The sequence below is a fragment of the Sinocyclocheilus grahami genome, unplaced genomic scaffold, assembly GCF_001515645.1.
Source record: "Sinocyclocheilus grahami isolate Dianchi unplaced genomic scaffold, SAMN03320097.WGS_v1.1 scaffold284.1, whole genome shotgun sequence".
Classification (NCBI taxonomy): Eukaryota; Metazoa; Chordata; class Actinopteri; order Cypriniformes; family Cyprinidae; genus Sinocyclocheilus; species Sinocyclocheilus grahami.
Window position 1 is genome coordinate 315,001 of NW_015505463.1, and position 15,833 is coordinate 330,833.

The 15,833-nt window shown below is 38.5% G+C and overlaps 2 protein-coding genes across 2 annotated transcripts; both read left to right on the top strand.

Annotated features, from left to right (window-relative positions):
• The first annotated feature begins 6,588 nt into the window (after positions 1 to 6,588).
• On the top strand, positions 6,589 to 11,652 carry LOC107600447 (malignant fibrous histiocytoma-amplified sequence 1 homolog). The gene is made up of 10 exons (XM_016292349.1): positions 6,589 to 6,784; positions 7,144 to 8,011; positions 8,265 to 8,559; positions 8,646 to 8,832; positions 8,927 to 9,111; positions 9,220 to 9,716; positions 9,940 to 10,085; positions 10,609 to 10,807; positions 10,952 to 11,019; positions 11,101 to 11,652. The coding sequence occupies exons 1-10, from the start codon at positions 6,769 to 6,771 to the stop codon at positions 11,112 to 11,114; spliced, it is 2,475 nt and encodes an 824-aa protein (XP_016147835.1). The 5' UTR covers positions 6,589 to 6,768; the 3' UTR covers positions 11,115 to 11,652.
• Positions 11,653 to 13,580: 1,928 nt separating this feature from the next.
• Positions 13,581 to 14,817, top strand: LOC107600448 (achaete-scute homolog 1b). Its single transcript, XM_016292350.1, has 2 exons — positions 13,581 to 14,189; positions 14,444 to 14,817. Exons 1-2 carry the CDS (start codon positions 13,625 to 13,627, stop codon positions 14,473 to 14,475), a joined length of 597 nt encoding a protein of 198 aa, XP_016147836.1. The 5' UTR covers positions 13,581 to 13,624; the 3' UTR covers positions 14,476 to 14,817.
• Positions 14,818 to 15,833: the final 1,016 nt, after the last annotated feature.

A 15,833-nucleotide genomic window follows, 5' to 3' on the forward strand; every position in this document is an offset into this window, starting at 1 on the left:
ACTGAAATAAATGAATTTTTCCACAACATTCTAATTTATTGAGATACACCTGTATATTCTTAACTTCCATTCACTGTCTACTTTCTAGTTAGAAAATATAATAGTTTGTGACTTCTCCACAGAAAACTTAAATCAACATGTCTATGACCATTTAACTACCTCATCCACCACCTTTTGCATATTCTTTATATTAAACTTATCTTAACTTCCATTCTCTGTCTACTTTCTTGTTAGAAAATATAGAAGTTTGTGACTTCTCCACAGAAAACTTAAATCCCCATTTGTATGACCATTTAACTACCTCATCCACAGCCTTTTGCATTTTCCCCATATTAAACTTATTGTTTCTTCCTCTATACCTCAAAGCCCCATCATCTGCAAACAGTGATCTTCCAATACTCCTATCCACCTTACTAAACATTTAATTTATCATTATTGTAAAAAGCATTGGACTTATTACACTTCCCTGCCATTTTCTATTACTCCTTGAGATGATATAGAGTCTCCTACTCTCACCCTTATTACTCTTTGTTTAAGGAAGTCACTAATCCAATTAAACATTCTCCCCCCTACCCCCATCTCCTCCAATTTTATCATCAAACCCTCTCGCCATAACATGTCATAGGCTTTTTCAATATCGAAAAACGGCAGTTACTGATTCTTTATTTGATAGAGCCTTCTTTATTTCCGCTTCTGAACACATAACCGGATCCATAGTTCCTCTTCCTACCCTAATTTTCCTTCTTTTTCCAAAAAATAAACTAGTCTGTCCTTTATCATTCTCTCCATCACTTTCCCTACATGAGATGTAAGGGCTATTGGTCTATAATTAGCCGGCTTACTTGGATCCTTCCCTGGTTTCCTTATTGGCAATACCAGTGCCTCTTTCCAACTTTGTGGTAGCACCCCCCATTTCCCAAACTTTATTATAGAATTCTAACATTACTCTCAATGATTCCTCACTTAACTGCTTGATCATATAATCGCTGATTTCATCTTGACCAGGAGTAGTTTCTCTCATTCTCCTCAGCGCTCGTTTTAGTTCCGTCATTCCAAATGGGACATCCATTATATTATCTCTTTCCTCTCTTTAGTCCAATAGATGAGGATGCTCTTTTAATATTTCCTCCCATTCCCTCTTAAATTCTTCAGTCAGATTTTCCGTACTGTTTACTTTTATAAATGTATTACAAAACATTTCTGCTTTCTCACCGTTTTCTACTGCTATGACTTGCCCTTAATTTAAAATGGGATATTCTATCTCCTTCCTTATTCCATTCATCCTTCTGATCATATTCCATACCTCTTCTATTGATGTACTTTTCAAGGCAATCTCTCCAGTGTTGCCTTTTTGCCCTTCTTACCACCTCTTTTACTTTTGCTTGTTCTCTCTTATATTCCATTAAATCTAGATAGTTATGCATTCTTCCTACTTTCTTGTATGCTCTCGTTTTCATCACACTCCTTATTCCACCATGGTACCATTTTTGTCTTTCTTCTTCCTTTACTCTTAGGAATATTACTTACTGCTGCATTTTTCAATCTCACTCCATTTGTACTCAGGTATTGCATTAAGCATTTTGTTACCTATAATTTATTTCAAATATCAAACAACAAAATGTGTGTGTGTTAGCCTGCTTAGTGTGTAATATGTATTATAGTCTAACCCTTTCTGAGGGTGTTAGCATATTCTCCATTGTGGACGTGTTGTACCATTTTTGTCTTTCTTCTTCCTTTACTCTTAGGAATATTACTTCCTGCTGCATTTTTCATGACCCTTAAAGCTACCATATCCAATCATCACTCTACTTGGTAACATTCCACAACTTTCAAAGCGCAACATTACAGAAATACTTTCTTCCTTATTACCTTCCCTATTCCTTTGCAATCGCTTTGCCTCAATTACATTTCCTCCTTTTATATTCCTCTTCAGCTCTATCATATGGCGCTTTTCCACTGCGTGGTACGACTCGGCTCGGTATGGCTCAGTATGGTACGGCACGGCTCGGTTCGGCTCGGTTTGCGTTTTCCACTGCAGTTTAGTATCGCTTTAGAATGGGCGGGATTATTCACATGTCGTTATAGTTGCGCTGCCTCTACTGCCGCGACTCCTAAAAAACTTTTTCATTCCGCGTCGCCCCATCAAGCTCTCGCTGGATCCGCTCCTCTGCTATCAACGAGAGGAACGTCTGTACTTCCTCAACAGGGGGAACAGCCACTTTTTGGTTGTTAAAAAAGGTGCGCTCGTTCAAAACAGTTGTGTTCGATCCTTCGCTGGCTGTGCTGATTTAAATCTAGCGGTTCTTTTGTGTTTGTGTCGCAAGTTCAGTGACGCAAGTAGTGACGATTCTCTCCGGCCAATCCGTGATCAGCAGAGTTTACACGTCACGTTTTGGTAATGGTACGGTACGATTGGAACCCCAACCGAGGTGGTACTAAAAAAAGTACCAGGTACCAGGTACTGTACCCAGTGGAAAACCCTCCAAAAGTGAACCGTACTGAGCCGTACCATGCAGTGGAAAAGCGCCAATAGTGACCTCCAATGGTACCCCTGTAATTACGCATATCCATGATTTTCCACCTGTTTGCTTACAACTTGAAATCTCTTGTTTACACACAACCTTCGTTTTCATCACTTTATCCCTGTTCCTCATTATCACATTTAACCATCAATGCTCCATCCTGAAGTACTCTTGCACATTTAATCTCTCCTGATTGTTTCCTCAACTCGAACTTAAGACGTGCCAGGCTATATCTGTAGCTAAGCTGAATAAAAATCAGAATGAACTGATGTTAAGACAATAAACACAATAAATAAATAAAATGTATGAATGATGCCGTGCTGATTGACATATAAAGTATATTTTCTACCTTATTCTGTGCAGAAAATTGAAATAATTGTTTGTAGTATGCAAAACAATCATAAAATTGCTATTAGGAAAAATGATAGATTACAAATTATTGATTATTGTCCAGCAGTGTATTTGATTTCTTATAGCAAATTTAAAGTAAGAGATAAGAAAATGATTCCTTGTAAAAAATAAATAAATAAAAAATAATAATAATACATAGGCTACATACATAAAATTATTGTATTTGACATTTTCACTTCTGAAATGATGGCTACGCCCCTGGTGTGAAAAAATGTTAGCCTATACAATACATTTAAAGCTCTTTTTTTAAATCTTGGCTTACATAAATTTCTACATATGCCATGTCATGCCATAGCATCATTATTCCTCAACTCATTTGTTAATTCAATCGGGTTTACTCCTTTTACTCCATGCCCCTCTTTAAATCTCACAATCATTTTTATTTCCTCTCTCCTTCCACTTATTAATTCCCTTTCACTATCCTCATCTATACTTACTGAATCCCCTTCATTATCTTTCTTCCTCTTTTTATTTGTTTTTCCTACACTTTTTATTCTCCCTCCTTCTACCTGTGACCAACCCGTCTCTATTTCATCTTCAATCTCTGAATCATCAATCCTATCTTTTGTTTCTGATCCAACTTCCTCTTTTCCCCCCCGCGATTTCCCCATCTTTTCTTCTTCTTAATACTATAACTTGTGCTTATCAAAACTCAGTATGAGTTATTTGAATCACAACCAAACTTTTCCGTTGCTCCGATCTGAATACACGCTGCTTCCACTTCCGCGTCCGTCAAAAGCTGGTCTCTTCCCCCACCTTCAAAACACAGCTTCACAACGTGCATCTCAAACAAGCCTATTATTTAACTTGTACTGGAAAGGTTTCCGTGACCTCTCGCGAGATCTTGGCAAAAAGTCTCACGATTTATTTCCAGAACATGATGCCAGATGGGATACACTAAGCCTCGAATAGCGCTCCGGAGCGGTATTCGAGATAGTGTGGGTTTAGTGTGCGTTAAGGACACTGCGCTCTGGCGTTTTTAAGACCTGGCACCAGTCTTGCGCACTTACTTCCTGTCGCGCGCACGCGCTCTCAAGTGGCCAAGACCGCAAGTGTGGGTATTTGGACAAGGGGTATGTGTGCACTTTCGCCGCGTGCGCGTGTCCGTTAAGTCCACGAGACCGTAGGTAGAGTATCCCATTCGTCATTTTAGCGCTCAAAAGAGTGCTCGCGAGCGCCCCCTTGGCGGCCGCTATGTGCCCTCGATGCGCACTTCCCGACAGTCAAAGCGGCATTACGTCATGAAAGTGCGGACTCAGAGGAAGACCGCGAGGGTTTAGGGTGCGATTTGGGACAGGACCCGAGGAGGGATACACCCCTTGAGCGCGTGCGCGCGACAGGAAGTAAGTGCGCAAGACTGTCCCTGGTCTTAAAAACGCCAGAGCGCAGTGCCCTTAACACACACTTACCCTGCGTTCCATTTGGAAGGGCTCATCCCTAATCCCTTCAAAGGGTTTACCCCCGGAGTGAGAGCTTCGAAGGGATGAAGGGTGTAGGGCGGGGCGGCGTTTCCGTACGGCAGATGCCATACCCTAGCCCAGTCAGGTGTGCCTGGAAAATTATCCAAACTTCATATCTCCATTATAATTCCTTATTATTATTTTAAATCAATGCTACTGGTCTTCCTTATGTCTGTTTGAGGGTTTTACAAATATGTATCCAATGAAAAGCATTTAAAGAGCTTGTCACTAAAGCTCGTAACAGCTCAAACTGTCAGCGAAACCTCATAGCTTCACCCCTCCTCCATTCAGACTGACGCGCCACATCTCCGCTTGTTCGCAATGTAAGGGTAAATACATAACTGTGATGTTTGAACACTATGTCTATAAAGGTCAATGTTTTTGTGTGTTTGAAGAGAGGAGAAGAGTCTTAGCTTTTGACGTCTAGCCATATACTTTTGTACTTTTTTAAATATCCTGAGCATGGCCTATAGCGCTTCATCGTTTCATGATATTTTGGCCAAGTGTATTAAACGACAAGAAAAACTATAGCACCCATATAGCTACAATAAAAGTGATAACCTGTAAGTTGATGCACTTGCTGCCTCGGAGTCAGATACAGCCGTTCTAATGACAGACTAAACAGATCTCCGTCGTTCGCTGGTCAAAACCCAACTCCATTTAATGTTAAGTGCAAGTGTCTGATAAAGCCACACTACCAACTCTGACGACGTTTAAACGTTATCCCTTTCTATATTTTCCCCCTATATTTCAGTGCTTAGTGTTGTTGTGCCGTTGGATATTTTATTTATCAAAACTGTGACACCAACCCAACCCACCAAAACTCCTTTTTTGGAACATACTTCTTCGTCGCAGATTTTGTACGCTGTTTGACCCCCAATTGTCTTTTATGTTAAATATAATGAGAAATATTGTTTGTTCAATGCCTATTTTGTATGTACATTAGTTTATTTACTATAAAAAAAGTTAAATATAATGAGCGAATAATTTTATTCACAAATGAAGATTTTTTTTTTTTTTTACAGTATTTAGGAATTAGGCTATTTGACACAATACTCAATACACAATACTCGTAGTCAAAAAGTTGATTAATTAATTAATAAAGCAGCTGTTAGATTTATTTGATAAATATAATTTATTAGAATGTTTTATTTGATCCCCTATGTTTACGCTATGTTTATTAATATGGATGGGTTAAAGAATGAATGTTTTTAAAAAAAAAATTGGTATTCTGTGTAAGTCTAAGCCCCTCTTAAAACTGATGTCCTTGAATGTAAGTTGCATGCCAATTTATTCTGAAAACTTGTAATATTTTGTTATATTTCAAATAAAAAAAAAGAAAAAATATATAATGTATATGTATCATGTATGGCTCACATCAACAGAATCAACAGACATGCACAATGTGACAATGCTTCAGGGTTAATAGATACAACGATACAACTGTGTTGGATGCTTCTGATTTGCACACTGTAATTTAGTTTGTATCTATTATATGGCGCACCATGTTGAATTTTGAGTATGATTTGGAGTTTGTGTTTTGGATAGTTCACTACCCCGAGAAGCACATAAACTGAATATCACATATTTAATGTCTGCATTTATATCTGCAAGATGTATTTTTTTTTAGATTGTTCATTTGCAATGTCTCTAAGACGTTTCCTATCAGATGTTAAATAGATGTTTGGAAAATGTCTTAAAGATGTTTATGATTTAGAATGTATGTAAATCTGCTTTTTCAAAGACATTTATCAGATGTTGATGTTTCCCAGATCACGTTCTTACATAAATTAGGTTTTTGGTTTTTATGCCAAAAAAAAAAAGAAAAGGTAAAATTATGGTATTTTGGAAAGGTTTATGGAGCCGGAAATATCACAAAACAATTTGGATTTGAATTGTGAAAAACTGAATTATAGTGTGAATGAACAAAACTGATTACGTGGCATTTTACAGTATACCTTTTTTTTAAATAGTTTAGTTTAATTATGTTGAATAATTTAATTACATTTGTGCACACATACTACCAGACATAGGATTTGGCTGAATTATAAAATCCAGAGGGGGTACTAAATACAGAGCCATTTAGGAGCCGAAAGAGCCGGTTCTTTTTGCTAAACTGAGCCAAATGATCCGGATCCCTAAAAAGAGCCGGAATTCCCTTCACATTTTAGCCAGATGATGGCAGTACCGCCTCGTTTTTAGATAACGCCACAGAAACGGAAATAGATACTGCTACGTTTTCCAGTAAATGAAAGTAAAAATCAGATGTAACTCTGTTAAAAGTCCGTCCCTACTCTGCTCTATGAAACATAAGGAAGTAGATCATCTACAAGACACACAGACGAGCGAAAGAGTTTATTGAACATTTCAACAACATGCCGCTTTTAAATGGTATGTTCACATTTGTTTTATCTTGATCTTTAAGAAATGCTACAAATTTGCATGATTGTAATTTCCAAAGAAATGTGAAGACCGTGTATTATAATTAGTTTGTCAATAGTGATGGTGACTGTCAAGTTTTGCTGTATCATTGTGGTGGATATAATAATTGCTAATCTTGACCGACTCGCACTGAGTTTTAATTATTTTTTGCTGCCTAGAAAAAGAAAACACTCATTTATCATTCATGTTGAAATATGTTGCTTCTTCGAGTCATCTATGAAAAGGTTAAGATGTTAGGAGTATGCTGGTAATAATACTAAAATAGGAATGACACACACTTTTTAAAAAAAACAATAATATTACCATAGGAAATCAAAATGGCAAAAAGGAAGAAGACTTTGCTGGAAAGAAACTCAAAGTCCTTCCCTATGAGCTACTTCAGAGGGGCGGAGATGCAGTCAAGGTAGATCTACAGCGGAACAGACTCAAACAAATCACTGGTATCAATCAACTGAGAAGCCTGATAGAGCTCAACCTGAGCAGGAATGAGTTCAGTGATTTCCCTGTGGACATAAGAGGGTTACACCAATTGGAGAAACTTTATGTCAATCAGAACAATATCAAAACCATTCCAGAAAATGTCTTTCCATCCTTAGAGAAACTTCGATTCCTAAAGTTGAGCACCAATCGGCTTGAAAAGCTACCCCAGGACATGAACAGGTGCCAACAGCTCAACTACCTAAACCTGTCCAACAACTGCTTGAGGAATTTGGATGCTCTTGTGGGTCTTTCACACCTAAAAGAACTTTATGTTGAGAGGAACCAGTTAGCTGAGCTACCAGACCTACTCTTTCAAAACAGTAGCTTAACTCTGTTCAAAGCTAGTGGTAACCCTCTTAGAAAGCCCCCTCAGGAGGTCTGTGCAGGGGGATTGAGAGATATCCAGAGTTACTTTGCAATGCTTGAGGCGAACGCCCCAAATGTCTGCACTGTGAAGACTATGTTTCTTGGGAGCTCCATGGCAGGGAAATCCACTCTGTGCCGCAGTCTGAAGCAGGGTCGCCCTGTATCAGTGGCCAAGGAAGACCGTACTGTAGGGATTGAAATAAGTGAAGTTGGTTGTGAGGGTATCCGTTTTTTCTTTTGGGACTTTGCTGGACAAGAGGAATACTACATCACCCATCATGTATTTATAACAGCTCAAGCCTTTGTCATACTTGCCATCGACCTTTCCAGGTAAAACCTTTTTTCTTTATGTTTTTTCTTCTTCTGCTAGATCTCACAGTGCAATAAACTGTTAACTACTAAACATATACAACTTGTTGAGAATTTATTCTTTTATTAGCAAGCATCTCTATTACTAAGGAATCAGACGTGTGATTTTTGCATTGTGGACAATAAAATGGGCAAAACCAGAATGTTATAGAGACTTAGGGAACTTTTTTCACTGTTGGGCCAGTTAGCATAACAGTTAGCATTTTTTTTTCAGTTACAACATGGATGCCCAGAGTTTCAAGGAGAATGTGGGCTTCTGGATCAAAAATCTTCAGCTTAAGATTCCAGACTCAGTAGTTCTGCTTGTGGGCACTCATGTTGACCAGTGCACGAATGAGAATGAGGTGAAAGAAAAGAAAAAACACATCGAAGAGCAGGTGAAGGAAATGCTTGAAACACATACAACTAATTTGGAGCATCGCAGGAAGAACTTCCAGGAAATGGAGGACTCACCTTTGTACTATGACCAGATAAATCAAATTGAAAGACTGACTGAGTACAAACTAAAGGTAATTTGGTTTTGCAATTGCTGGCATAAAATATGCATCCAATTAAATGTGCTGCCATGATCTTCTTTGTCACCTTTTGTTTCTAGGTCGTTGACTTTGTACCTATAGATTGCACAGAACAGGCGGACATTGACAAGCTACATACTCGCATCAAAAATGAGGTTTTGAACAAAGAGACATTCCCCAGCATAGAACAGACATTACCTAGATGCTACTTTGAGGTGGAGAATGATATCCAAGATCTCCTGAAAAACGGTGACATTGCTGAGCATGGTCAGTATTTTTTTTTATTTTTGTAAGATTACAATGCTTGATGTGTTTGTTCTTAAATGAGTTTCTTAAGTCTGAAATTTGCACATATTAACAGGAATTGCGAGTCAAAGGGACCTCTTGTATGAACTAAAGAACAGACATGTTACACTGGACAATGACAAACTAAAGTTAATTCTTCAGTATCTTCACCGAATTGGCGTCATTATGTGGTACAAGGAAATCCCAGAATTGGCGGGTTCTTTGTTTGTAAAACCATCATTCCTCATATCATTGTTCAAGGTTCATGCATCAAACATTTAAATTACAACCATTAAATGTCATTGAATAGCCATAAACTAATCAGCGTAGAAATCATTCATCATTTATTTTCTTTTGATTCTGTCACAGACTATTGTGAGACATGACCTAGTCCAGGAACTGAACAAGATTTCCCCTGCACAGCTGAAGTCAGAAAATGCACTTGCAATACAGAAGAAACGATGGATCAGTGACTATAAAGACAGAGCGTCCTTAAACAATGTGGCTATTAGGATCCTGGTGCGGACTGAGCTCCAGAAGAATTATGGCATTACTGATGAAGAGCTGATTGAGGAGGTGGTTGGGTCCAAAAAGAGGGAAGGATGTCTCCTTTCACTACTAAAGCACTTTGATGTATGTTTGTCGACCAAACATAACGGTCCTCTCAATCCACAAGCCAACGAATTCTGTCCGAAGAAAAATTGGGTGCCCTCAAATCCGATTGTGTATGAGCCAGATGCTTGTCTGTTCCCAAGTTACCTGCCAGACAACAAACAGGTAGAGCAAAAGTGGGAATCAGACAATACAGAGGACCTAAATATCCATGTTTACTTCCTACCTGAGATACCACATGGTTTCTTCCACAGGTGAATACTTATGCTTGTCTCTTTCAGAGAAAATAGAGAATTTCAATGAAGAACATACCTGATTTATTCACTGTATTTGCTGTCATGTTTTACAAAGTCTCATCAACCCCGGATATCCTGATGACTTGCTCAAAAAGCTAATTTCAACTTGATTTAGACTTGATTGTAAGAAATAAACTTGAATAACTAGTAATAACATGTAAAACTGGTGCTTGCTTTACAGGCTTGTGATCAGGACATGCTCCTTATACTCTCCATACTGGATAGGAAAAGACCAGTGTGTGCTGTGCTGTGGTGACAGACGGTTTCTTCTCAGAGAACGCTGTGATGAGGACCAGTTCATTGAGATCCGCTGCAAAGAGAGCGAGCGTAAGTCCCCTGTTTTATTACATTTTGTATAGCAATGATTTACATTTACATACACTTACGCTTTGTAAGATTTTTTAATGTTTATTAAAGGGGTCATAAGATGTTGCTAAAAAGAACATTATTTTGTGTATTTACAGTGACATAGACGTGGGGGCGTGTTTGAACGAGGCGTTTTAGAAGGGCATGGACGAGTCTTAACTTTTATAAAGAATATCTCTTGGGTTTGAGACTATAGTCTTTGCAACTTTACGGATCAGCTTGTAACACTCCAAAGAGAAAGGAAAACTTGAAATCGTATCATATGACCCCTTTAAATAAGTTTCTAATGGTCACATAGGCTGCATTCATATTTATTATATTTGTTTCTATTATAAAATTATTAAATCTGTAGTTTCTTGTTTTTTTTTTGACATCTTGTAGATACATATTGTTGCCACTAAGAGATGATTTTTGCCTTCTTCATAAATGTATTAAATCTACTGTATAATTAAAATATTGTACATAATAATGTTTCTTCCTGTAGTTGAAACCTCAGAAGACATCCAGAAAGCATGGGGAGTGATAAGGGAGATTATGATACGGCTGAACACACTGACAGAGCAGTGGCAAGGGCTGTACCTGACTGTCCACAGTCCCTGTAAATCCAGTAACTGTGACGAATACTTTCAATGGAATGACTGGCAAGAATGGTTAGAAGATTCAGGGACAAGCAAGTTCAATGTGTAAGTTTTCATGTGATTTGCCCTCTTTTTGTGTGTTCTCAACAGTACATTACATATTCCTTTATTAAAGTATGTTTGACTCATCTTGGTTTTAAACGGATTGAAATTAATTCAGGTGACTGAATACTGTGTTCTGTCTTATAGAGGACTAGAGGAGAAACAAACTTGCCATAATGGACACCAACGAAGGACGGAGTTGCTGTTCCCTAGAAGTACATGCATTTGTTTACACAGAAATACAACATGCACTTAGTCTTCTGCCCTTTATAATTATGAAATATTCTGGTTTTCAGCTCCTGATGCTTAGACCTAAAGAGAGGACACATGGAACAAATAATACTAAAAGAAATAATACAAAAACTCACTTGACTGGACGGAAAAGGCTGTTAAAGCCCCACATCAGACTACAAATGTGTCATTGCTTAAACATTGTGAAACACAACTTGAACATATGTTTACGTAATGAATTAAATTTGCACAGAAAATAGCATTATAAATGTTTTCAACATGTTATTACACAAATTGTAATAGCTCCAAATCATTAAATTTAGCCTATATCACACTCACTATAGTTAATGTATATTTCTTGATTTAGTATGGAATGGTGGAATCTTAACTTTATTTAGGGGAACATACACAAGATTTGTCTGGTCTACTCTTAGTAAGAAATTGTTCGTATGTTGTCTTGTAGAAACATATTGTCGCCGCTAGGGGGAGATCTTTATACATTTACGTTTTACAGTACATTTTGTTTGAGGACTATTTGTGGAGGGTAAAGTATTGCTGCTGTGGAGTCCTGGCTTGAACATGTAATGAATTGTTCAATAAAGTTATCCAGATACAAAGTTTTATGGGACTTACCAAAGTTTCTGTCTGTCAGCCATGCTTCGAAGTAGCTAGAAAATAAATAGTAGGCCTACATAGTTACCTCAGCATGTAAATATTCTAACAAATCACAGCAAATATGAAGTTTAAAGTCAAAATTATTTGGTTACACTTTATTTTGATGGTCCCCTTTAGACATTCTGTTGACTATATGTAAGCAACTTTGCAACTACATGTCAACTAATTCCCAGAATTATTAGAGTATTAGTTGACTGTTAGGTTATGGTTTAGTAGAATAAGGTGACATGTACTTGCAAAGTTACTTACAAGTCAGTATAACTTTTATATCAAGATCAAATGCAAAAACATAATACATTCAGTTAATATTACAAGTTTTATGGGACTTACCAAAGTTTCTGTCTGTCAGCCATGCTTCGAAGTAGCTAGAAAATAAATAGTAGGCCTACATAGTTACCTCAGCATGTAAATATTCTAACAAATCACAGCAAATATGAAGTTTAAAGTCTAAATTATTTGGTTACGCTTTATTTTGATGGTCCCCTTTAGACATTCTGTTGACTAGAAGTAACTTTGCAACTACACATCATCTAACTAACAGCTAAGGTTATGGTTAGGGTTAAGGTTAATAAGTATGTGCAATGTATGTGCAAAGTTACCTATATAGAATGTTTGTTGGGGGACCGTAAAAAGAAAGTATTAGCAGATATTAAGCAGGCAGTCTACTAACTACTCTAATGACTGGTAGTTGACATGTAGTTACTTATAGTCAACCGAATGTTTAAAGGGGACCATCAAAATAAAGGGTTACCAGATATTTTTATTGTGTTGTATTTTTTTCCACAAACTCTTTTTTTTTTCTTTTCTGAAATTAGCCTCAATGAAGAGTGTTTTTATTTTAATTTTTTCATTTTTCATTTGTTCAGATTTTTTCTTTATTATAATGTATAGTCATTATCAGGTGATTTTGTTGATGGTGCTTTACAATATACTAATTTCAGTGACAGTTCACTTGGAGCAGTCTGAGGTTGGGAACACACATACACACACACACACACACACACACACTCACACACTGGTAGAGACTTTCCTTTGACGTCTGTTGTGTTTATATTGCGCTAATGATTTCTAACCCTAAACAGATCCCTCACACAAACCGTTCTGCTTTGTTACATTTTTATTAAGAAAACATATTTGTATTCCTTTTTTCATAATAACCGAATGATCCACACATGTTTTACTATTTTTATGGAGACATTTGGCCCTGACAATATATGAAATACCTGATCAACACAATCTAAATGATCAAAAAAGTCTTTAAATACTTTTTTTTATTCTAGAGGATAAAAGTTACATATGCATTCAAGTTTTATATGCAGTATAGTAGGCTAAATCGAAATTATAGTACTAAATAAAATAAAAAAAAACGTTGAAAAAAAATGTGTAACATGGCACTTTTTGGCACTTTGACATGTTAGTCTTATTTTGTGATTATGCTGTTTTGGATCCACGTCTATTTAGCGGGTTATCCAAAGCACCCCGCAGACTGACAGACAGACAACAGGTGAATTATAGTAACCTGAGCGTCTAAAAATCGACGACACTCCATCGTTTTCTTTGATATCAGTGGTCCCCAACGAAAGTGTTACGTTCCATAGCGCGGAGCATACGCGTGCGCGGGGCTGAGCATGATTTGACTGAGATAGGCAGCGCCTCATACGCGTGGCGCAGTGAGCTCACAGAATAGTTCCTTTGAGTTTGTCAAAGCCACGCGCCCGGCGCGAGAACCCCGAGCAGGGGATTCATGCAGGGGGCGGGGTCTTCCTTTGGGAGCGTGCGGCCCGAAAGTGGGTGGAGGAGTGGCGCACGTGTAGAAAAGGGAGAGCAAGTTGCTTTACCCTCAAACCATTTGCCGAACAGGTGAATCGCTTCTTGCGAGCGGCGCATTACTCGCAAAGTCCCCATCCCCGCGACATGGAGGCAACTGTCATCGCTACGACGCAAATGACTCACGATTCGTTTTACCAGCCTTTTTCGGACACCCTCGTACCTCATGCGAAGCAGGACAGGGAGTGTAAAGTGCTGAAGAGACAGCGCTCGAGCAGCCCAGAGCTGCTCAGGTGCAAGAGGAGACTGACCTTCAACGGACTCGGCTATACCATCCCTCAGCAGCAGCCCATGGCGGTGGCCAGACGTAACGAACGCGAAAGAAATCGCGTCAAGCAGGTGAACATGGGCTTCCAGACGCTGCGCCAGCATGTGCCCAACGGAGCGGCGAACAAGAAGATGAGCAAAGTGGAGACGCTGCGCTCGGCGGTGGAGTACATCCGAGCGCTTCAGCAGCTGCTGGACGAGCACGACGCCGTGTCCGCTGTGCTGCAGTGCGGCGTCCCATCTCCGTCGGTCTCCAACGCGTACTCGGCGGGTTCGGAGTCTCCTCATTCAGCTTATTCCTCTGATGAGGGCAGCTACGAGCGTCTCAGCTCTGAGGAGCAAGAGCTGCTGGACTTTACCACATGGTTCGACAGATATGAATCAGGTAGGAGCAGTTTTTAAGCTTTTTTTCACTTTTACAGACCCAGGGGCCCTCAACTATAAGGGGCCTTCTCTTTAAAAATCATTTTTTTTTTATCATAACATCATAAGGCTGCATAGTTGGAGAGCAAGATAGAAAATTGTTCATTTCAATTCTACATGGATTATCCTCTTTATGAATTTCTTCTTTTCTTATGACTGAATTGGAATCATTTTTGTATATGCCTGTGACTCATAACTGTTATTATTCTATTACAGGTGCTTCACTGACTACTAAAGATTGGTGCTGAAGAGACGGCACAGGACTGGTCCAGGTCGCTGATACGCTGCCTGCTGGTGCCCGTGAAGGACTCGAGTTCATTGATTGAGCACTGGACACACAGAGGGCATTTTCCAGCAGATGCAACACTCACAAGTTTCTAAATGTTAGAACTGCATGGGACTTGAGGCACGCGAGGATGTCTGTACTGCTGACTTGTGTCTTGTCACCCCGCATTCAACATTTTGCCCTGCTGATGCAATAATGTGTAAATGCAACTGAATGAGCCAGTTTGTTCCTTCCATATTGTACAAATAACGAGGTGACCAGTTGTAGTTAAATGAATGAGGAAAAATAGTATCAGGTCTCATATACGGCGTCTGTTAGGGGATGCACTAACGTTACACTAGGAAGCCCACAGGCAACCTGTATATTATAATATTTTGTGCTAGATATGCAGCAATGTTTTTGTACTGGATGAACTACTTTTGTATCAAAGTGTGCACTTGTGTGTTTTTATACAAACTTGTGTATATGCAATTTTTTATGAAGAGAAACCCTATTTTATGTAAAATAAAAACTTTATTTATTCATGTAATTGTCTTGTGTATGTTTAAAATCAACCAGCTAATATCAAATATTCTTTTATAAAAACCTACGTTTGACAATTAAGACTCAGAATTTCACTTTACACAAATGTAGGTAATTAAGTACTTTATACAGTCATGGCCAAAAGTTTTGGCAGTGACAAATTTTGTGTATTACAAAGTTTGCTGCTTAAGCTGTTGTGGTGTTCATTCACATTGTTTCTAGATTATTGAGTAGAGTGATCAGATGCATTTTAAATAATTGCTAAAAGTTTCACTGGCCAAAAAAAAGAACTTTTCACAAAAAAAAAAACAAATTTCACAGTTTTTTGATCCTGACACAAAATGACCAGCTAACATTAATTGACTAATCATATCAGCAGCACATGTGAAAGTGTGAATGAGTACTAGTCAGGTTAATCACTATCATACTAATTAGATTGTAAGAGCAGACTGATTGCTATAAAAGGAGGGAAGAAGCGCTTCCAATCATTGTGTTCTTGTTAGCAATGGTTACCTCCAAAGAAACACGTGCAGCCATCATCGCGGTGCATAAAAATGACCTCACAATCACATGCAAGGAAACTGCTACAAAGAATATTGCATCTGAAAGAACCATTTACTGGATCAAGAACTTCAAGGAGAGAGGTTCGACTGCAGTGAAGAAGTCTTCAGGACGTCCCAGAGTGTCCAGCAAGTGCCAGGACGGTCTCCTCCTGAGGAGTCCGCTACAGAATCATGTCACTAGCAGTGCAGGGCTTGCTCAGGAATGAGGCCAAGACTTTTGGACAACGGCCTGGTG